At 44.3% G+C, this 24,000-nt stretch overlaps 1 protein-coding gene across 3 annotated transcripts in view; it reads right to left on the minus strand.

Moving 5' to 3' along the window:
- Positions 1 to 23,191, minus strand: part of LOC141256917 (cytosolic phospholipase A2 gamma-like) — a 175,285-nt gene extending 152,094 nt beyond the window's left edge. For 2 of the 3 annotated variants that reach the window (XM_073671207.1, XM_073671205.1), the window contains exons 1-2: positions 22,954 to 23,190; positions 16,614 to 16,654 (exon numbers count right to left, since the gene is read on the minus strand). In XM_073671207.1, the coding sequence (XP_073527308.1) occupies positions 16,614 to 16,628 (15 nt within the window). In that variant the 5' untranslated portion in view covers positions 16,629 to 16,654; positions 22,954 to 23,190. Of the gene's footprint in view, positions 1 to 16,613; positions 16,655 to 22,953 lie in introns of all 3 variants that reach the window. The other variant, XM_073671206.1, reaches the window with a different exon arrangement.
- Positions 23,192 to 24,000: the final 809 nt, after the last annotated feature.

A 24,000-nucleotide genomic window follows, 5' to 3' on the forward strand; every position in this document is an offset into this window, starting at 1 on the left:
ATCCTTTTTTTCAACCCATAACTCACTGGTCTCTTCCTTTTATATGGGGAAGTGCTAGAACTAAGCTTAAACTATCCACTCTACATGTATCTAAACAAATGGGAGGAGCAGCACTGCCAGAATTTTTTCTATATTATTTAGCAGGAGAACTTGAAGCAATGAGTAAATAGAGGCCTATTACTTACTTGCCTAATTCAGAAAGTCACTTGGCTCACGCTGCTGGAGTTGACTGCCTTTGGGGTTTTGTAGAAATGGATAAGCCTAATGTACCTAGTGTAAGGCAGCACTAGTCATCATAGTGGGGGATACTCGCTGCACCGGGTAAATCAAAGCACACCAGCAATGTCTTTCCAGTATTTCACAATGCTGCAGTTTATTGCACTTCATAAACCACAGTTCACACATATAATGTCCACGAGCCCAAGTGGCAGACCGGCCCACTTGGCCCAGGTTACAGCCTTCAGCAAGGTAATACTTTAGCAATGTCCATACAAGTGTCCATATAACAAAGTGTATTACCTTTGCCGGGTTTTAGCTGCTGCAGTCCATTAGGCTTGCCACCACTGTGGCTTTGCGGCTTCCCAGGTGATGGTCTCCAGCCGTCGTTCCCTCAAAGGCCACTGACATCCACACAGGATCCAGGCTTTGCCTTTCAGGACTCTTCATCAAGCCCTTGCCTTCCAAGGCCACTAGCATCCACTAACAGGATCCAGTCTCGACCTTTCAGGTTGCCAGGCTTCACTCGGCCTCACTAGGCTTCACTCGACCTCACTAGGCTTCACACGGTCGGTGTCCCACACACACGGGAACAGGCCTTACGCCTCTCTCACAGAACACACCTGTCTCCCATCAAGCAGGGTTTATATATGCATCCCGTGCACACACCCACACACACTGACAGGACCTTGCTGATGTCACAGTCATGTGATCAGACAGACATTCTGTGCGCGCAGGACCTGTGCTATGTCACAGTCATGTGACCAGTCACCTGAGGGGGAAGGTACATGGTCAGGTAAAACACATCCTGGACCATTACCGTAATGCCAGCAAGTCACTGCATTACATATCCCCCCCCTCTGTTCAAACTTGTGGGGTTGAACACATAATATACACAATCACTATAACCCCCAGCTCACATAGAGACCATGTACTTTACAATTGCGCTGTTCAGCCCCTGGAACATTAGTCAACGTCATTAGCCCATTCCTTAGGGACCTACCATTTGTCACTGTCACTGACTTCGTCAGGTCACCTTTCCGGGTCGTAACCTTGTCAGAGCTCCCCCGCTCCCAGCGGTCAGTTGTAACCTTGTCAGGTCTCCCCCGCTCCCAGCGGTCAGTCATAATCTTGTCAGACCTCCCCCGTTCCCAGCGGTCAGTCATACAGCGGTGTGACTCACATGCCCTGGTATCTAAGGTCCGGTTCGACTCCGTAATGTCCCGTCCTCTATTGGGTCGTTTGTATGGGCTGCTCAAACCTGAGTTACTGGAGGTCTCACTACCTCTAAACCCACGCCCACTACTCTCAGGACATCTTGAAAGGTCCCTAACTCCAGCTATAGCTGTTCTGTTATTTAGGGGGCCCTTTCTCTGTCTGGTCTCATAATTTCTAGACGGCTGCCATCTTCTGCTACTCAGATGATGCTGTCTATCCACTCGCAGTCTAGCGAGATTCAACTGTTCTACCTCTTGCAGGTAGGTCACTCGGTACTCCAACAGCATGCGCATATATCCCAGGCTTTCTTCTGTTCCTACAGCGGAGAATGATACCATGCCATCTTCATCTGGTATCCAGTCCTGACGATCACGTGGACTGCTTACTTTCACCACACCAGACTTCTTGACCATCATCTGCATGGCTCGACCATTTCTCCCAACGAGCTTCCTCACCAGAACATGAGGCACCCAGATGACCTCTTCACGCATACTGTGAGCTTTCCTCATCAACTCCAGTTGTCTAACGGCTTGTTCCGTCTTCAACCGGAGAAACCGCTTCGTGCGAATACATCGCCAGTGCATGTCACTTAGGATAGCCACCCTCTTCACTGTGACTTCGGTCGTGGACAGGACCACCAGCTGTTTAGCTTCTGAGGTCAAGTACACCTTACAGGCTCCCACGGCTTTCTTAAACTCCTCATGCACGGACTCACTGGTGCATTCTTCCCTCAAATCCTCGGGTATATCTACGAGGCACTTGTACCGAGACGTTTCTGTCTCACCAGTGGTTTCCAGACGATCAACCAGCTCAGGTTTCAGGGACAACTGACTTCCAGCTTCTTCACCCTGTATGCTTTCCCTGAGCTGACTCACAGCTACAACTTCACGAATTTCCGTCTTGACCACTTCCATCTCATATTTATCTGTGGTTAACACTCTCTTAGCTCTCCTCAGGTCGACCCTCTCTTGGTATAAGGGAGTGAGTGCAACGTGTTCGCCCTTTTCCTTCTCCAAGAAGGCCTCGTTCACTGAGTGATACTTTGTCAGGCGACTTTTGAGCCCGGAAACTTCTTCCTCTAGCTCCGCCACTCGCCTCTCAGCAGCCAGTCTCTGAAGCTCTTCCTGCTTCCAATGGGTTTGTAGCGACTCCTTAAGCTCCTTGATCTCGGCTCCTACATCCACCGAATCATCCGAGCTCACATCACTCGAAGAGGTATCTGCTTCATACCTCCCATCACCAGCGGCCAACTCCTGGCCCTGGTCTGTGGCTTCTACGATAGACTCATCCATCTTTTTCCGCTCAGCTTCCATCTTGCTGACTGTTTCCCCAAGGCACGTCACCGCCCTCTGGAGAGTATCACAGAACATCTGTAGCTCCTTCACCTGAGCTTCTAGACCTAGGGTCTTCCTGCGGAGATCACCATTTTCATCACGGGTGTCCTGCAGGGTGGTCTCAACCACTTGGCGCACATGCTCTGCACCCGCCTTATCCTCCTCTAGTTTTACTTTAACCTTGAGGAGATCCTCATAATCTCTCCTACGTTGTTGCAGTTCCTTACCGAAGTTTTCATCGCACTCCTTCTTGGAGTCACACAGTTTCTGGTGGAACTGTTTGCGCAGTCTTTCTAGGTTTTGTTCACGCCCAGCAACTTCATCCTGCAGCGCCTCTTTGAGGGCAGACAGCTCTAACTGTACCAGGGAGAAGCGATCTTTCACCTCGCAAAACTCATCTTCACACACCGCTTTGTCAATCTCTAATTGAAAAACCTCCTCCTTGATTTTGCGGCGGTCCTCCTTAATTCCGTAGAACATTTCCTTCCACTGGTTAATTTCCGCGTGGCTTTGCTCCAGGTCTTGCTGCCAGTTCCTCATAAGCTGGTGTATTTTCTGCTGTTCAGACTCCAGGATCAACTGGTCTGAGGACACGTTCCCCAGGTTTTCACATAATTGCTGCACGTCACTCTGACCCTGCTGGCCGATAGGCTCCAGCTCTTGGTCACGACTGGCCGCCTCCTCTTTCAGGGCTGTCAGATCCTTCTGACTCGGTACCTTACCGGAGGTTGCTACTGGCAACGTCACCTCCTCTTCTACCTTTAATGGAGGATCCACACTTGAAGCAAAGGCACACAGTACTACATTCTCTTTATTTATTTTCATTTTCAGCCAAGTCTACAGGAGCAACCTTTTTGTGGCCCTTGCGCCGTCTACGAGATGGGGACTTTCTCACCTCGTCTAGCCCCTCCTGATTGACCTCTCCTTCTACTTTCGTAGTGTCACCGTCAGCTACAGGGTCTGTGTCACTCCCCATGGTGTTGTGGACTAACAGGTCACCTCCCACTTTGACGTCACCCCCTTCTACTGGAGCTACCCCGTTATCAATGATCACATTGTCATTTTTAGGAGGTACCAACCCACCACCAGTAATTTTTTTTGATTTTCTATCCTCCACGCTGTTTTGAACAACCGACCCTTTTTTAGACTCCGTCCCCTTTTTAACAACCACACCGGCAGGGGAATTTTTACAAGAAAAATCAATAATAGTCTTAGGACTCTGTTCACAACAGCTCTTACCACCTCCCCAGGCACTCTGGGACAACACTGGCGCCCCCGGAGAGTTCATAGAATGGTCCACTGCCGCCATTCCATATGGTGCCCACAGCTCCTGTGGTTCCTGCACCATGTCCAGTAGATGTTTCTCAAATACCTGCTCCGGTTTTAACAGGCACTTTAATCGCTCTAATCGCTCAATAGCTTCAGACTCAGTTGCTGCTCCTTTCACAGCCATTTTTATCTGCTCCTGCATTTCCTCAGGACACTATTCACACACCGCTCTCCCCGGAAAAATCTTCGTGGCCCCGCCGAGCCACAGCAAAACCGGATTTGAGTGCGACGCCAATCTTCGCAACCCCACAGAGTTGCAGCCAGATGCTTTAATCCACACTCGTCCTGTGCCGTTGCCCCTAGCAACCGGGCTGCAGTTGCCTCAAGCAACCAGACTGCAGTTGCCCCTAGCAACCGGGTTGTCGTTGCCGCTAGCAACCGGGCTGCAGTTGCCCGCATTCTCCACCATATGTAAGGCAGCACTAGTCATCATAGTGGGGGATACTCGCTGCACCGGGTAAATCAAAGCACACCAGCAATGTCTTTCCGGTATTTCACAATGCTGCAGTTTATTGCACTTCATAAACCACAGTTCACACATATAATGTCCACGAGCCCAACTGGCAGACCGGCCCACTTGGCCCAGGTTACAGCCTTCAGCAAGGTAATACTTTAGCAATGTCCATACAAGTGTCCATATAACAAAGTGTATTACCTTTGCCGGGTTTTAGCTGCTGCAGTCCATTAGGCTTGCCACCACTGTGGCTTTGCGGCTTCCCAGGTGGGGGTCTCCAGCCGTCGTTCCCTCAAAGGCCACTGACATCCACACAGGATCCAGGCTTTGCCTTTCAGGACTCTTCATCAAGCCCTTGCCTTCCAAGGCCACTAGCATCCACTCACAGGATCCAGTCTCGACCTTTCAGGTTGCCAGGCTTCACTCGGCCTCACTAGGCTTCACTCGGCCTCACTAGGCTTCACACGGTCGGTGTCCCACACACACGGGAACAGGCCTTACGCCTCTCTCACAGAACACACTTGTCTCCCATCAAGCAGGGTTTATATATGCATCCTGTGCACACACCCACACACACTGACAGGACCTTGCTGATGTCACAGACATGTGATCAGACAGACATTCTGTGCGCGCAGGACCTGTGCTATGTCACAGTCATGTGACCAGTCACCTGAGGGGGAAGGTACATGGTCAGGTAAAACACATCCTGGACCATTACCGTAATGCCAGAAAGTCGCTGCATTACACTAGATTATTACCACTTCTTAAACTGGCGCGATCGATCTGGAGGCAGACTAAAAAGGTGCTTCATTTCAATAACGTTAGAGATGCCACTATGGTATAACAAATATTTCCCTATTCTGTTAAACCACTCATCCACTTAGTTTTGGATATCACATAATATAATTCTATTAAAAGACATCTATGAACAAAACGTCCTAATGTCCGTTGAACAATTACAAAGGAAATATGGAATTCCTAGGTCCCAATTTTTTTGACACCTCCAACTTAGAACAGCAACTCAATCTCACGTACAAAATATGGGCACCATCAAGTTAATATCTTTCCCTTTAATAGGGATACTCAAATCACAAGGCCCACAGGGCCTCATTTCCACTTTATATACATATATGTTATCCTTAGGCGTTGAATCTACTCCCCTGGGGGTAAAAGAAAAATGGAAGCTTCTTATTTCTAGTATTCAGGATGAGGACTGGGAAGAGATTTTGGAGTCTTCAACCAAAGTTTCTCTGTTCGCTAATAACAAAATGATCCAATTGTACATTATACATCAATCATATTTAACCCCATTGAGGTTATTTAAGGATGTGGCGATCCCAGACCTTGGAATGTTTGAGATGTCATGCACCTGATGCAGACTTTATACACATGGTGTGGAAATGCCCAACTATTCTTTCTTTTTGGAATGAGGTTACTTCACTACTACCTTCCCTAATATCTATTCCAATTCCCCATGACCCCGTTAATTTGCTTATTTGGTGTTATGGAGGAAGAGTGGTTGGGACATCATACTAAAATTTTCCTAAGGGAAGCCATCTTCTTAGCCAGGAAATTACTAGCTGTACACTGGATGGGTAATTCCCACCCATCTCTTAGATCCTGGATTGAACTGGTCAATTCAGTCATACCATATGAACGAACGGTTTATCAGAATAGAAGATGTTTGGAGAAATTTATTAAGATCTGGGATCTATGGAATTCGTCCCATCTTACTGTCCCAACACACAGATAATAATTCGACATATAATGGCGAATAAAACAAAAGGTATAGTGATTTATATTTAATTTTCGTAATACCATAAATATAGATCAGCGGTGTTCGACTCGAACTGTTCGCCAATCTCAAATTCAAGCTGTTTTGGGCGGTGTTCGAGTCGTTCGACGAACTAGAACGATTTTCAAAAAATTTGGCTGTTCGAGGTTATGTTCGATAACTGTTCGTGCACCAAAAGCGTAACTGGATTTTTTCACAGTAATACTGTTAACCACTGTTAATAGACAGTTTCAGTGCAGAGTGGGCGGAGGGAGGGGCAGTGGATGGATCTCTGCAGAAATAATGCCGATCTCCATTTTTTTTTTCTTTCCCGCATTTACAGTGGGGCGGTGCAGTCTGTCAGCCTATCAGCAGAGCACACACGCAGCGAAGTGCTTTTTTTTCACCCAAGCAAGGGCATGTGTCATTGGCTGTGTATGTCACATGTCCTTGCCCTATAAGACCCAGCCATTTTCCCCGTCGCCACCATTTTCTCACTGCTGCAGCTGAGTGTTAGACGGCACCGCTGCTGCTGTGGGCGCTATACAGTATAACTGTGTGAATTGCGAGCGAATTTCCAGTTACATAGAGAGATAGGTTTAGGGAGTAGGGACTAGTTCTAATTTCAGCCCTTTTGAGGGCTAGGTTACAGCAGTTCATAGCACTTTTTGCCAGGCAGGTCTGTGCCAGTGCTGTGCAAGTGTTTTTCACAGCATTTGGCGAAATGTAGCTCAGCCAATCCTTTTGGGCCTGTAGCAGTGTCTGTTATTCATTGGAGTAGCCTATCTGTGTTGCAAGCTACACCACCTGTGTATCTAATACCAATTTTTTACTGCATCTAAGCCAGCCAGTCCTTTTGGGCCTGTAGCAGTGTCTGGTACTCAGTGGAGTAGCCCACCTGAAGCAAGCTACACCACCTGTGTATCTAATAACAATTTTTTACTGCATCTAACCAGGTAAATCCTTTTGGGCATAGTAGCAGTGTCTCGTAGTCAGCGGAGTAGCCCACCTGTGAAGGAAGCTACACCGCCTGTGTATCTAATTCTAATTTTTTACTGCATCTAACCCAGAAAATCTTTTTGGGCCTAGTAGCAGTGTCTGGTAGTCAGCGGAGTAGCCCACCTGTGAAGGAAACTACACCACCTGTGTATCTAATTCTAATTTTTTACTGCATCTAACCCAGGAAACCCTTTTGGGCCTAGTAGCAGTGTCTGGAAGTCAGTGGAGTAGCCCATCTGAAGCAAGCTACACCACCTGTATATCTAATAACATTTTTTTACTGCATCTAACCCAGTAAATCCTTTTGGGCATAGTAGCAGTGTCTCGTAGTTAGCGGAATAGCCCACCTGTGAAGGAAGCTACACCGCCTTTGTATCTAATTCTAATTTTTTACTGCATCTAACCCAGAAAATCTTTTTGGGCCTAGTAGCAGTGTCTGGTAGTCAGCGGAGTAGCCCACCTGTGAAGGAAGCTACACCGCCTGTGTATCAAATTCTAATTTTTTACTGCATCTAACCCAGGAAATCCTTTTGGGCCTAGTAGCAGTGTCTAGTAGTCAGCGGAGTAGCCCACCTGTGAAGGAAGCTACACCGCCTGTGTATCTAATTCAAATTTTTTACTGCATCTAACCCAGGAAATCTTTTTGGGCCTAGTAGCAGTGTCTGGTAGTCAGCGGAGTAGCCCACCTGTGAAGGAAGCTACACCGCCTGTGTATCAAATTCTAATTTTTTACTGCATCTAACCCAGGAAATCTTTTTGGGCCTAGTAGCAGTGTCTGGTAGTCAGCGGAGTAGCCCACTTGTGAAGGAAGCTACACCGCCTGTGTATCGAATTCTAATTTTTTACTGCATCTTACCCAGGAAATCATTTTGGGCCTAGTAGCAATGTCTGGTAGTCAGCGAAGTAGCCCACCTGTGAAGGAAGCTACACCACCTGTGTATCTAATTCTAATTTTTTACTGCATCTAACCCAGGAAATCTTTTTGGGCCTAGTAGCAGTGTCTGGTAGTCAGCGGAGTAGCCCACCTGTGAAGGAAGCTACACCGCCTGTGTATCTAATTCTAATTTTTTACTGCATCTAACCCAGGAAATCCTTTTGGGCCTAGTAGCAGTGTCTGGTAGTCAGCGGAGTAGCCCACCTGTGAAGGAAGCTACACCGCCTGTGTATCTAATTCTAATTTTTTACTGCATCTAACCCAGGAAATCCTTTTGGGCCTAGTAGCAGTGTCTGGTAGTCAGTGGAGTAGCCCACATGAGTGCCTTCTTGCTACACTACCTGCAACATGACCCTCGGATGCCATAGAAAGGGATTCACGCATGCAGGAGTATCAGTAGAGGCTGTTACAGAATCTTACATCTGCTTTTCCAAAAAACACCAGTGGTGCAAGTAGTGAATCTCACAGTTCTAACTTGCGAACCGTGGGACTGTCGAGTCTTCATCACTCAAACCATAACAGTAACACCGTATCTGCTGGTAACAGCAATTTTGTGGAATCGTTTCACCAATTTTTTAGACCATCCTTTGCAAGGCCACAGGAGACAAGAAGTCTGACACATAGTCAACGCCTAGAGAGGATGGTACATGAGTATCTCCAAGTGAACATCGAAGTCATGACTGTGTCACTGGACCCTTGCTCCTTTTGGGCTTCCAATCTGGAAAAATGGCCTGAGCTCGCCACTCACGCCTTGGAGATCTTGTTGTGCCCCGCAGCCAGCGTTCTCTCTGAATGTGTGTTCAGCACTGCTGGTGGTGTGCTGACAGATAAGCGCACGCGGCTGTCCACTGAGAATGTAGACAGACTCACGTTCATAAAGATGAACAAATCATGGATCCGCAAGGACTTTTCTACCCCTGTGTCATCCTGGGGAGACTAAAAATTACCTCACCAACCATTTTAAGCAACTCTGGGGCAATTGATGCCACTTAAGTGGTGTCTGTGCCACAATTTTTGGAAAAAATGGAGACTCTTTTTGGAGTCCCCTTGCTGTGTTTTACATGACGTTGGCATCGTCAATTTCAGGTGGGTCGGGTCGCTCCCCCCCTTTTAACCATAATAAACTAAATACACTATGGTTTGGGGTAACACAGATGGTTGAGTCTGCAGAGCTGTTTACTCATACTATAGTGTGGGAATCAGAGGTCTGCTCCAAAGCTTCAGTGTCTGCTAGTCAGCGTAGTAGCCCAGCTGTTAAGCAAGCTACACCGCCTGTAGATCTAATTACAAATTTTTAACTGCATCTAGCCCAGGCAATACTTTGGGCCTAGTAGCAGTGTCTGCTAGTCAGCGGAGTAGCCCAGCTGTTAAGCAAGCTACATCACCTGTGCTTTGGACACTTAATTTTTTCAAAGGAAACGCTTCGGGCCCCCGGGACACTCAGTCAAGAGCATCGGGGAGGCGCCCCAAGGCAAAGGGGCTGGGACTGGCGGTAGCACGCCTTGCGGCGGACCGCCAAGCTCGATCCTTATAAAAGCTTTCTAACTGCAGCAGCTTTAGTGGACGCTACTGGAGCTGGAATTACCGTGGCTGCTGGCACCAGACTTGCCTTCCAATAGATCCTTGTAAAAGGATTTAAAGTGTACTCATTCAAATTACAGAGCCAAATTAAATTACAGAGCTTAGAACTGCCTCCATCACGGGGGGTCTCTACCCACCAGCGGACAGGCACCAGTATTGGGAGAGGGGGGCTGGCCGTCAGGGTCCACCGCGGCTCTGGCTGGTCGCACGGGCAGGAATGGCCTGGCCGTTTCGGCTTTGCACTCCAGCGTAGTCCCTCTGCCCACTCGCGCCCGTAACCTCAAAGGGATGCGCAAGCGGCTTTTCTTCCCAGGGCTGTTCCCCGCCCAGCAGGAACGTGGGGGAGCTCAGGTCGGCCTTCCACCGTACTCCCTTACCTCCCTCGCCCTCTTTCCTTCTTCTGATCTCCATCTAACCCCTCGGCTCTGTGGTGTCCGCTCTCCCTTCAGCTCTCTCCTTCTCACAGGTGGACTACCGCGTGTATTCACACTGTGGCGAATCTTTTGGGCCCAGGCATAAGAAGTCGTCGAGGTAATTGATAATACAGTTATATGAAAAAGTTTGGGCACCCCTATTAATCTTAAGCTTATTGTTTTATAAAAATTGGTGTTTTTGCAACAGCTATTTCAGTTTGATATATGTAATAACTGTTGGACACAGTAATGTTTCTGCCTTGAAATTAGGTTTATTGTACTAAAAGAAAATGTGCAATCTGCATTCAAACAAAATTTGACAGGTGCATAAGTATGGGCACCTCACCAGAAAAGTGACATTAATATTTAGTAGATCCTCCTTTTGCAAAAATAACAGCCTCTAGTCGCTTCCTGTAGCTTCTAATGAGTTCCTGGATCCTGGATGAAGGTATTTTTGACCATTCCTCTTTACAAAACAATTCCAGTTCAGTTAAGTTTGATGGTCGCCGAGCATGGACAGCCCGCTTCAAATGATCCCACAGATGCTCAATGATATTCAGGTCTGGGGACTGGGATGGCCATTCCAAAACATTGTAATTGTTCCTCTGCATGAATTCCTGAGTAGATTTGGAGCGGTGTTTTGGATCATTGTCTTGCTGAAAGATCCATCCCCTGCGTAACTTCAACTTTATCACTGATTCTTGAACATTATTGTCAAGAATCTGCTGATACTGAGTGGAATCCATGCGTCCCTCAACTTTAACAAGATTCCCGGTGCCGGCATTGGCCACACAGCCCCAAAGCATGATGGAACCTCCACCAAATTTTACTGTGGGTCGCAAGTGTTTTTCTTGGAATGCTGTGTTTTTTTTCCACCATGCATAACGCCTTTTTGTATGACCAAACAACTCAATCTTGGTTTCATCAGTCCACATGACCTTCTTCCAAAAGAAATTGGCTTCTCCAAATGTGCTTTTGCATACCTCAGCCGACTCTGTTTGTGGCGTGCTTGCAGAAACGGCTTCTTTCGCATCACTCTCCCATACAGCTTCTCCTTGTGCAAAGTGCGTTGTATAGTTGACCGATGCACAGTGACACCATCTGCAGCAAGTTGATGCTGCAGCTCTCTGGAGGGGGTCTGAGGATTGTCCTTGACTGATCTCACAATTCTTCTTCTCTGCCTTTCTGATGTTTTTCTTGGCCTGCCACTTCTGGCCTTAACAAGAACTGTCCCTGTGTTCTTCCATTTCCTTACTATGTTCCTCACAGTGGAAACTGACAGGTTAAATCTCTGAGACAGCTTTTTGTATCCTTCCCCTGAACAACTATGTTGAATAATCTTTGTTTTCAGATCATTTGACAGTTGTTTTGAGGAGCCCATAATGCCACTCTTCAGAGGAGATTCAAACAGGAGAACAACTTGCAAGTGGCCACTTTAAGTAGCTTTTCTCATGATTGCATACACCTGGCTATGAAGTTCAAAGCTCAATGAGGTTACAAAACCAAAAAAAGTGCTTTAGTAAGTCAGTAAAAAGTAGGTAGGAGTATGTAAAACAAGAAAATGATAAGGGTGCCCATATTTATGCACCTGTCAAATTTTGTTTAAATGCAGATTGCACATTTTCTGTTAGTACAATAAACCTAATTTCAAGGCAGAAACATTACTGTGTCCAACAGTTATTACATATATCAAACTGAAATAGCTGTTGCAAAAACACCAATTTTAAGAAAACATTAAGCTTAAGATTAATAGGGGTGCCCAAACTTTTTCATATAACTGTTTGTGCCCCCTTAGAAATGTCCATGACGACCCATTTGAGGAAGCAACTAAACGCCTCAAATAGTGAGCAGGATATGGAGCACCCCATGGGCAAACAGCGATCTATATAGTATGCTCCTTCCCAGAAGCAGCCCAATAGGTGGACACTATTCGGAGGCACAGGTAGTAAGTAACCGGAATGCCCCCTCAATGTCTGTTTTGGCCATTAGGGTGCCCCTTCCCAACTTCTTGACCCGCCTGATTGCCTTGTCAAAGGACTTACAGTATATACTACTGTACTTGGTTGCGCGTCGATGTTGTCGTTTACTGACCTGCCCCTTGGATATGACAAATGGTGGATTAGTCCGAATGTATTGGATTCCATTTTTGGCATGACTCCCAATGGGGATACCACTACATCTTGTAAGGAAAGTGTTCTGAATGGAACCGCCATTCTACCTAAAGATATTTCTTTTTTTAATTTTCTTGTCATGACGTCTGGGTGTTGGTAGGCTGATTTTAGATTTTTACTCCTGCCTTTCTTGATTTTAGAAGGGCATGACATGCCTATATCTGTGTCTCCACCTCCTTTTACTCCTCCACCTCTTTTCTTTTCGCATGACTATATGTACTTGTCATTTTTCCATGTGTTAGTTGTGTCTTCTGAGCAGTTTGTCAGCTTTTGGACACCTTTGAAGGTGTTTTCTATGTGTTTTCTATGTGTTTCTATGTTTTTGTTTGCCTGCCATTGGTTTTAACGGTGTTCAACAAACCGTTCGACGAACCGTTCGGCGAGCATGCCGGTGTTCGACGAACCGAACTCGAACACTACGGGGGGGCTCAACACTAACCATAAACACAGCATCTTTAATTATTTTTCTAAATTTCTGCAATAGGATAATCTTGGCAACAAAGTAGTTCTTTTTTGTAGTTTAAGGCTATGTGCTCACGTAGCGTTTTTGTAGCGCTTTTGCGGCGTTTTTACGGCCGCCAAAAAGGCGCGAAAACGCTTGTAAAACCGTCTGCCATGCAAAGCAATGTGAATTCGGATGTGCTGTGCACATGATGCGCTAATTAGCGCGCTGAATTCGCATTGTGTTGCAAAACGCAGCATGACCATTTCTACTGCGATTGCGCCGCAAATTCGCGGCAATTGAGGAACATTGAAACGCAGAAAACCCACAGGTATATGTGGATTTGCTGCATTTCAATTAAATTGAATGGCTGCGAATTTGCAGTGTAATCGCGGTGAGTGTGGTACCCAGGATGAAGAGGAGACTACAACTCCTCTTCATCCCGGCTACCAAGCGGTGAAAAAAGAAACGAAAAAGTTAAAAATAAAAAAACCTGTATACTCACCTCTCCGGTCTTCTCCCGGCCGAGTCCTCTCTCCTCGGCGTCCCGCGGTGTACTTGCAGGACCTGCGGTGACGTCATTTAGTCAGCTGATGGTCACGCGACCGCTGACGTCAGCGGTCAGGTGATGGTCGCGTGACCATCAGCTGACTAAATGACATCACCGCAGGTCCTGCCAGTACACCGCGGTACGCCGAGGAGAGAGGATCGCCGCTGCTGGAAGGAGACCAAAGAGGTGAGTATACAGGTTTTTTTTTTATTTTTAAATTTTTAATTCTTTTTTTTTTTTTTTACTATAGATGCAGCACTTAAAGCATCTAAGTTGGTCACACAATATAAATCCATGCCGGTAATTGGAAAATACGTAAATAATTCATTTCTATGAATATTCTGCTTTATTAATGTAAAAATCTATAATATCTATCAGTTGACTATGCATTATTCTCAATGTAAAATGTTTATTTGTTAATAAACAAATAAAAAAAAGAGGGATTAATCAAGAGGAGCTCGAAGAACAGCATACAGACCACAATTGCTCAATGGTCATGTTTTAATAATTCATCCTTGTTCACTCCATTTGCTTGATCCCTTCTGTGCCTTAGCTATTGTTGCCCTAGAGCGTCATCAACATGCTCCTGATGAGTTATGTTAAATATTCTTCAAGGAGAATATCTATGATGGGTAGGACCTCGACTCAGTGACGAATGTTGCCTTCTATCCATCAACATGATTATCGCGTGGAAAAAAAAGAAAGAGAAAAAAAGTGTTTCATGTAACCCAAAATGGTATCAATAAAACTGACTGCTCACCACACGCGCAAAAGAAAAAAATCCAAATTTTTCACTTGGGGGGAAATGATGAAATAAACTAAACAATTTTGGTATCATCGTAATAATTCGTATGAACAACAAAAATAAAACTCATGAAATAATGGAAGAATAGTGTATTTTTCTCCATTCCACATTTTTCATACTGCAGGGTGAAGGTCGCGTGAACAAATTCCGAAAACAGTGATAGAATTGCTGTTATTGATTCCTCCCAACCGCAAAGCAAATGAGAACTAGAGCTGGGGAAATCAATTTGCAGGACCAGGTCAATTGGCTACATCAGTAATCTGTGACTGGTGGAGCCATGAGACCTGCCTCTTACCTCTATTTTTAATTAGCCAGCCTGGCACTACATCATCGTAGTGCACATGTGATATCATGTGAGGCTGGCTAATTAAAAGAGCTGTGGATGTTTTCAGGTAAAAGGTGTGTCACAGGTTTACTGTGAAAGAGCGGGGCTAAAAGACCATTGGTGATTTCCAGTAGACCTTAGACTCATTTAATCGGTAGATTTCATCACTGATCTACCCGTATCTGCAGGTAATGCAGTTATTTTGGTGGTGGACAGGTTCAGCAAGATGTCTCATTTCATTGCGCTATCCACCTTACCCAACGCAAATTTTCATCAAAGAAATCGTAAGATTACATGGGATTCCTACCGATATTGTTTCTGACCAGGGGGTGCAATATATTTTCAAATTTTGAAAAGCATTTTGCACTCATTTGGGGATCAATTTGTTATATTCCTCAGCCTTCATCCACAGTCTAATGGGCAAACTGAACGTGTTAACCAGAATCTTGAAACTTATCTTAAGTCTTTTGTGTCTGAGAATCAGGAGGATTGGGTTACTTACCTCTAGCTGAATTTGCAGTGAATAACTTTTGTCATGAGTCTACTGGTAAGTCCCCATTCTTCAGGGCCTACAGGTTTCATTCTCAGTTCAGCTCTTTTAATTAGAATCGTTCTTCAGGAATACCTGAAGAGGAACTGCTTTCATCATCTATTACTTCTGTGTGGCACGGTGTTCTTAATAATCTGAAGAAATGGGGTCCAAATATGAGTGTGGCAGATTGGAGAGGTTTGGTGGGTCCGGACCTGTGTGTTGGTGATTTGGTGTGGTTGTCCTCTAGGAACATTAAATTAATGTTCCCTTCTTGGAAAATGGGTCCCAGATTCATTGGTCCTTATAAGATTGTGGCCGTCGTCAATCCTGTAACATTCCACCTTGCTTTGCCACCTACTTTTAGGATTCATAATGTGTTTCACCGGTCTCTGCTCAAAAAGTGCGTTGCGCCCTCTGAACCATAATCAACACCTCCATCTCCGGTCATTGTTGATTGTTGATGGGAATTTGGAATTTCAGATAGTTAAGATCAATGATTCTCATTTGGTTTGTTGGTCTCTTCAGTATCTGGTACACTGGAAGAGTTACAGTCCTGAAGAGAGAATGTAGGTACCAGCATCTGAGGTCCATGTAGTCAGATTGATCCGGTCCTTTCACACAGCACACCCTGATAAACCCAGCCCTGAGGTTCCGGGAGTCCCTCTTAGAGGGGGTGGTACTGTCACGAGTTTGCCATGAAAGCATCTGAAGCTGTCCTGCTTTGATGATCTCAGCTGTTCAGTGTTGGCCACTCCCCTCTGCTATTTATACTCACCTCTGGCAATCTGAGATTGCCAGTGTTAGTTTCATACTACCTGGTTCTGGAATTGGAGGAGCTGGTTAGTTAAGGAGGCATTTGATCTGTTATTCTATAGACTGTTGCTTGGTGATTCATCTGTGTACATATCCTCCTCCTCTCCTGTTTGTTTTTTTCTTCCTTTACTGTGTTTCACTCTGTTTGTGAGTGCATATTTTCATCATTGGTATTTTCATTTATCCCTGTACATCTCCCCTTGTTAGTTTGGTTTGTGTATACTACTCACCACTTCCCTGGGTGGGGTAGGGGAGAGATAAGGGCTGATTCAGGAGCTCAGCAAGGTTCATGGCCCCGACGTCTTCACCATTAGAAGTAATCCGGGGAGCAGGGATAGGAAGGAGCCCCTGGCTCGGGATATCAGTCATCAGTGCGGTGACAAGGTGGTTCTAACGGCGCCCGTCCAATAGCCATAGACCACTCATGAGGAAAATGAACTGGGTTTTGTAAATTGATACACACCAACTCTAATGAAAACTAAACAGTAATATCACCTTTAAATGGTGCCACTAATGCATGCGACTTGTTCTGAAAAACAGAATTCCACAGACAGCTATATTTATGGAAAAGTTTTTTTGCATGAGAGTTCAAATTAGGTAGTGTTTATGTCTGTGTGCTTTATTGTTATTGTGTTGCTATATTTTTGACTATAAAATACAACCTGGAATATTAAAAGTGTAAAAAAAAATTTCAGAGATGATAGTGTAACCCAAAATACTTACGTTGAAGGACCGCATTCATTGTAGACAACGTCAGTTTTTTTCTACGAAAAAAATAAGTAATGAAATTATTTATAGTAACTGCAGTTATAACATTTTATATAATTACATTAATTACATACATTTTGCAGTGTCAAAAGTGTATCACACCAGATAACCAACGCTGCAGGTGATTGTGGTATGTTTTCAATCAATGACTGTGGTACAACTTTTTTTTTTTTAAGGCAAAGCGAACGTGCTAACCACTGCTCAGTACTCGCCCGAGCATCACTGTGCTCAACAAGCTTGGAGCTCGGCGAGCATTTCTGGGTTGCTCGGGCGGGAACTCTGGTCCCCTCCCTGCATGTTTGGCACTCTTTAGAGAGCCAATGAACTTGCAGGGATTGCCTGCCATGCACTGTAATGCCGTAGCCATGTTGGTTGTGAGCATTACAGTGATTGGCTGGCCGCACAGCATCATCGGGTCTATATAAGACCTGGCGCTGCTATGCTCGTCACAGTCTACCCCAGATTCAGGCAGAGTAGGGAGAGGTGCTGCTGTGTCAGGGAGAGATTTGCTTGCATATAGCTAGTATAGGTATTCCACAACATATACAGTACAGACCAAAAGTTTGGACACACCTTCTCATTTAAAGAATTTTCTGTATTTTCATGACTATGAAAATTGTACATTCACACTGAAGGCATCAAAACTATGAATTAACACATGTGGAATTATATACTTAACAAAAAAGTGTGAAACAACTGAAAATATGTCTTATATTCTAGGTTCTTCAAAGTAGCCACCTTTTGCTTTGATGACTGCTTTGCACACTCTTGTCATTCTCTTGATGAGCTTCAAGAGGTAGTCACCGGAAATGGTATTCACTTCACAGTTGTGCCCTGCAGGGTTAATAAGTGGGATTTCTTGCCTTATAAATGGGGTTGGGACCATCAGTTGTGTTGTGCAGAAGTCTGGTGGATACACAGCTGATAGTCCTACTGAATAGACTGTTAGAATTTGTATTATGGCAAGAAAAAAGCAGCTAATTAAAGAAAAACAAGTGGCCATCATTACTTTAAGAAATGAAGGTCAGTCAGTGTGAAAAATTGGGAAAACTTTGAAAGTGTCCCCAAGTGCAGTTGCAAAAACCATCAAGTGCTACAAAGAAACTGGGTCACATGAGGACCGCCCCAGGAAAGGAAGACCAAGAGTCACCTCTGCTTCTGAGGATAAGTTTATCCAAGTCACCAGCCTCAAAAATTGCAGGTTAACAGCAGCTCAGATTAGAGACCAGGTCAAAGCCACACAGAGTTCTAGCAGCAGACACATCTCTTCAACAACTGTTAAGAGGAGACTTTGTGCAGCAGGCCTTCATGGTAAAATAGCTGCTAGGAAACCACTGCTATGGACAGGCAACAAGCAGAAGATACTTGTTTGGGCTAAAGAACACAAGGAATGAACATTAGACCAGTGGAAATCTGTGCTTTGGTCTGATGAGTCTCAAATTTGAGATCTTTGGTTCCAACCACCGTGTCTTTGTGCGACGCAGAAAAGGTGAACGGATGGACTCTACATGCCTGGTTCCCACCATGAAGCATGGAGGAGGAGGTGTGATGGTGTGGGGGTGCTTTGCTGGTGACACTGTTGGGGATTTATTCAAAATTGAAGGCATACTGAACCAGCATGGCTACCACAGCATCTTGCAGCGGCATGCTATTCCATCCGGTTTGCGTTTAGTTGGACCATCATTTACTTTTCAACAGGACAATGACCCCAAACACACCTCCAGGCTGTGTGAGGGCTATTTGACCAAGAAGGAGAGAGAAGGGGTGATACGTCAGATGACCTGGCCTCCACAGTCACCAGACCTGAACCCAATCGAGATGGATTGGGGTGAGCTGGACCGCAGAGTGAAGGCAAAAGGGCCAACAAGTGCTAAGCATCTCTAGGAACTCCTTCAAGATTGTTGGAAGACCATTTCCGATGACTACCTCTTGAAGCTCATCAAGAGAGTGCCAAGAGTGTGCAAAGCAGTCATCAAAGCAAAAGGTGGCTACTTTGAAGAACCTAGAATATAAGACATATTTTCAGTTGTTTCACAGTTTTTTGTTAAGTATATAATTCCACATGTGTTAATTCATAGTTTTGATGCCTTCAGTGTGAATGTAAAATTTTCATAGTCATGAAAATACAGAAAGATCTTTCAATAAGAAGGTGTGTCCAAACTTTTGGTCTGTACTGTATATATATATCCAACTGAACTAACAGTCCTTCTGAGGACTAATCCAGCTGCATATATTCAGTGGTGATAGCAGGAGTTAGGTAGGCAGGCAGGGTATGTAACAGACTGCAGTGCATGATACAGCACAAGAGGGTCCATTGAACGTCTTGTTAGTATAGGTATTCCACAACATATATATATATATATATATATATCCATCTGAACTAACAGTCCTTCTGAGGACTAATTCAGCTGCATATAATCAGTGCTAGGCAGGCAGGCAGTGTATGTGGCAGACTGCAGTGTATGATACAGCGCAAGAGGGTACATTGAACGTCCTGTTTGCTGCTGCTGTAATAATTACAAATTTTTACAGGGCAAATTTTTTATTGATCTTAATCCTGGTTATTTGCTTAAAAAGCAATCCAGAGTACACCATTTTTATGCTCCATTTGCTTGTTCTCACTGCAGAATAAAGCCAGATTTGTTCCATATTTCAAAGATAAAAATCCAGAAATTTGAACTGAACGTGGAAAATATTGGCCTCCTTTACCATTCTATTTCAGTGTGTCAGTCAAGCTATTCACACTAGGTGTCTGTGAAGAATAGTATTAGTAAATTACAGGCCTGCTATTTAAAACTGTGGTTCTCAGACATATCACCTATAAGACTGTTCCAAAATCAGACATTTATTCCATTTTCATTGTATTGCAGTGTGTCGGTCAAGTTATTCACATTAGGTGTCTGTTAAGAACAGTATTGGTAAGTTACAGGCCTGCTATTTAAAACCGTGGGTCTCTGTCAGACATATCACCTATAAGACTGTTTCAAAATCAGACATTTCTTCCATTTTCATTTCGTTGCAGTTTGTCGGTCAAGCTGTTCACACTAGGTGTCTGTGAGGAATAGTATTAGTAAATTACAGACCTGCTATTTAAAATCGTGGTTCTCTGTCAGACATATCACCTATAAGACATTTCCATTCTGTTGCAGTGTGTCGGTCAAGTTATTCACACTAGGTGTCTGTGAAGAATAGTATTAGTAAATTATAGGCCTGCTATTTAAAACCGTGGATCTCTGTCAGACATATCACCTATAAGACTATTCCAAAATCAGATATTTCTTCCATTTACATTCTGTTGCAGTGTGCCGGTCAAGCTATTCACACAAGGTCTCTGTGTAGAATAATATTCGTAAATAACAGGACTGCTATTTAAAATCGTGGTTCTCTGTCAGATGTATCACATATAACTGCGTTCCAAAATCAGCCATTTCTCGTAAACATGGAAAATATTGTCCTCTATTTAAAATGGTCAAGGTGCGTGGCAAGGGACGGGAAGTGGACGTGATGGTGATGGTGCATGCAGAGGCCAAATATTGGAGCAGCCACGGTCACACGAAGGTGACGGAGGGAAAGTGCAATTACTGTCGCAAGAGTTTGATGATGATGATGATGAGACTCAATTGCCAGAAAGTCAGGAGGAGAACCAGGGTGCGGTAGTGGAAGACGAGGTGGTGGATAATATAGTAACTGACCCAACCTGGCATGGGGACATACAGAGAGAGGACAGCAGCACACAGGGGGAGGGAGGCGGAGCACCACAACAGGCAGGAAGAAGCAGTGTGGTGGCCGCTGACACAAGGCGGGAAAGCATGACGGAAGTTGTCAGTACAACTGTTAGGTCTTCCTGAGTCTGATTATTTTTTAAAGACTGTGCAGATAACCCCAAAAAGGCAATTTACACCATCTGCCAGGCCAGCATCAGCAGGGGTAGCTAAACTAGCACCCTGACCATCACCAGCATGATCAGGCACATGGCAGCAAAGCACCCGACTAAGTGGGCTGAACCCCAGGGTCCAGCAACAGTGTCTGTGGGTGACACCACCGCTTCTGTTGTGAGTGCACGCCAATCCCCTGTCCATGGCGCATGCCAAGATGCCTCCTGTCCTGCACCTGTCATTGCACACTCTCAACTAGCACCATCAGCAAGCACGTCCACGTCCTTGTCCCAGCGCAGCGTTCAGTTGTCCCTATCCCAGTCCTTGGAACGCAAGTGCAAATGCGCAGCCAATGCCCCAGAGGCCACACTACTAAATTCACACATTTCGTAAATGCTTGCACTCGAAATGTTGCCTTTTAGCCTCGTGGAGACGGAAGCTTTCCACAACCTGAAGACGGCGTCCGTCCCTCGGTACTCCGTGCAAAAACGCATCAAAAACGCTACATGTGAACATAGCCCAAGATGTGGAGGAGCATTTTTGTTTTTGTATATTTATTTTGCCTTATATACAAGTCAATACCCTGGAAAGGATGTTCCTTAACATATTTCCCAGGAAAATTCATTTTGGTTTCATTTTTGCATGTTTTATTGTGAGTCCGTAAAAGTGGCGTAATACCTCTGACAACATTGTTGACAGCAGTGACCCATGAGTCAGAAATGCTTCCAGGGGTCTTCCCCATGCTTTTTCCATGCCTTTTGTGCACTGTTCCCATCGATTTTTGCAATTTTTAGGACCTCTGCAGACCGCCGGGGGTGGCCGCCAGAAAAATGCTTGAGTTTCTCATAGACTTACTTTGGGCTCGTTACTCAGACCGAGCACTCGAGCATTCCAATTTGCTCGACTCGAATAACGAGTACCCGAGCACTAGTGATTATCAAACAGGATGTCATCAGGAAGCAGAGGCTGCAATCACTACACAGCTTCAGTACCCACACATTATGAAGTGTCATCAGTGACATCAATTTCAGGATCTGGGCTAGTCCTTGCTCTACTGAGCATGCATTGATTGTCAGTGCGTGTGCTCAGCATGAGCTCCCTTGTCACTGTGTGGTATTTGCAATGACAATGTGCTTCCTTGCTGATTCTAATGAGAAGTAACAAGCTGGCAAGAGAGTGCATTGTCATTGCTCATTGTAAGAAGAGAATGCAGCAAGCAGGGACCATCCCCACTCACAAACAGACATCACTTTCAGGGACAGAGTTGTTCTCTATTCACCGTGTTCCCTCCTTTCAATATGCACCGAGAGTTGGCTCCCTTGCCAGCTTGTCATTTCTCATTAGAGGCGGCAAGGGAGCGCACTGTCACTGTGCATTGAAAAAGAATATTGCACAGTGACAAGGGAGCTCATACTGAGCATATGTTGCAATTGACAACCGACACATGCTCAGTAGAGTTGGGACTAACCCAGCCCATGAAATGGATGTTACTGATGATGCTTAGCTTCAGGGTGGGAACAGAGGCTGTGGCAGTGACTGTAGCCTTTGCCCCCTGACAGCCCATGCATGCACTGGGTATTTTCAAACAAAATATCATCAAAAGGGAAGTAGGTAAAAAAAAAGCAGTTACAGAAAGTAGAGGGAACAGTAGAGACTTTTTAATCTAAGTATATTAGAAAAGAGATTTGTTTATTACACTAAAATCAGTTAGTTTCTGACCACCCCTTTTATGCTTCTTACTTACTAGCTTATCTTCAACAATAATAATTTACACATCTCCATAGACCTATGAAATATTTACTGTACATCATATAGTAACTACTTAGCTGCCGGGCAAGGAAGATGAGTGGTAGTTTTACTGGTGGCCATTCTGGTTTATATTCAGATTTTCTAGTCACAAGTAGAACAGAAAATAAAATTCTATGTGACTAAATGGAATTTACAATGGCCATGTTCACATCTGGCTTAGAAGCCCTTTTGGGTGCATCAGTCTCCTATTCTGTTGCCTTTGGCAAGAGAAATAAAAAGTGCTGTTTACTCATCAAAATGACAGAACATCTGCTTGACCTGACAGATCCAATTGTAAGTCAGTGGGATCCATTGGGGGCTGCGAATTTAAGTTGTGCAATGGATCAGTCACCAAGTTGTTTCAGTTTTATAGCTGAAACTGCGATGCAGATGTAATCAGATTCTCACTTGACCACTCAAAGATCAATATCTACAAGTATCGCATACAAGTTACTAGGTATGACTTGTACAAAGTCTTGCTCACCGAGGCAGCGAATCCCAATAAGCTGTTCTATGTTATAGAAACGCAAAACACATTTTTTCTTATAGTTTAAAGAATTTCTCTCATCCGCATACAAAATTGTTAGAGAAGTCTCAATGTCATAGTTTAAATAAATAATACCGCCACCCACCTCATTGTTGTCCATTGCAGTGTTGATTGGAGGCAGTTTTGACTTAATAGTAAAAAATGTAGATGCTCATAGAAGACCTAAGGCAGAAAAACAAAAAAGTAGAACAAATCGATTAAAAATAAAATGTTGATTATTTTTATTCTAAATGTTCTTAATGTACAAGAACATGACAGATATTTGCCACAAGACTGAATGAATGCCACAAGGTAAGATCAGGTCAATATATATGAACTGTGCGCATTTGTCACTAGTTAAACAATAACTAAAGTCTTAAGTAAATTTTACCATCCGGTTCCCAAGGAATTATTCTTCCCCTCCCTATTTTGGATCTCACTTTATGAGCGTGTTCCTTCAGGCAAAGGAAAAAAATTCTTCTTTAGAAACTTTTAACAGGATGGATAAATGAAAAGTAGCCACACCTCAACTTCCACGGAAATGAAGTTGTGGGATATTGCTGAGTGTATTACAATTCTATAGACATTGTAACAGTGTTTTTTAATTTATTTTTTAAACACATTGATAAAGGCAGTATTTAGAGTTTATGCTACTTTAGGCACTTTTAGACTGTGTGCCCATGATGAGTTTTTTGTAAGTTTTTGACGCTACGTATTTTTGCTGTGTTGAAAACGCAGCATCCTACAGTTCAAGCAAAATGGATGGGATTTACAGAGATCTCATGGCCTGTGTTTTTTTATTTTACTCAGTGCAAACTGACCTGCGGTGCAGGTTTCAAATCTGCAGCATGTCAATTTCTCTGGCGGGAACGCTGAGTTTTTTTATGCAGATTTTTCCCAAAGACTTAAAAAACGCCCATGAGTTTTTACTGCCTCTCTATAGTGGAAAGGCATCAAAAGCATAAGCAATGTGCACATGACTATATCAATAAAGTTTTGTCAAAGCCAAATACCATGAAGTAACAAAAAAAAAGCAGCTTTATTTAAAGCATAATATTCCAACAAGAGACAAAAACTGCAACGTTAAAAAAAAGCAATAAAAAAAATCAAAGTAACCTAATTTAAATAATAGGTGCAGAAATGCAGCAGAACA

This window comes from Phyllobates terribilis, unplaced genomic scaffold, assembly GCF_046119375.1.
Source record: "Phyllobates terribilis strain yellow unplaced genomic scaffold, ASM4611937v1 Scaffold_1__5_contigs__length_1240528914, whole genome shotgun sequence".
Classification (NCBI taxonomy): Eukaryota; Metazoa; Chordata; class Amphibia; order Anura; family Dendrobatidae; genus Phyllobates; species Phyllobates terribilis.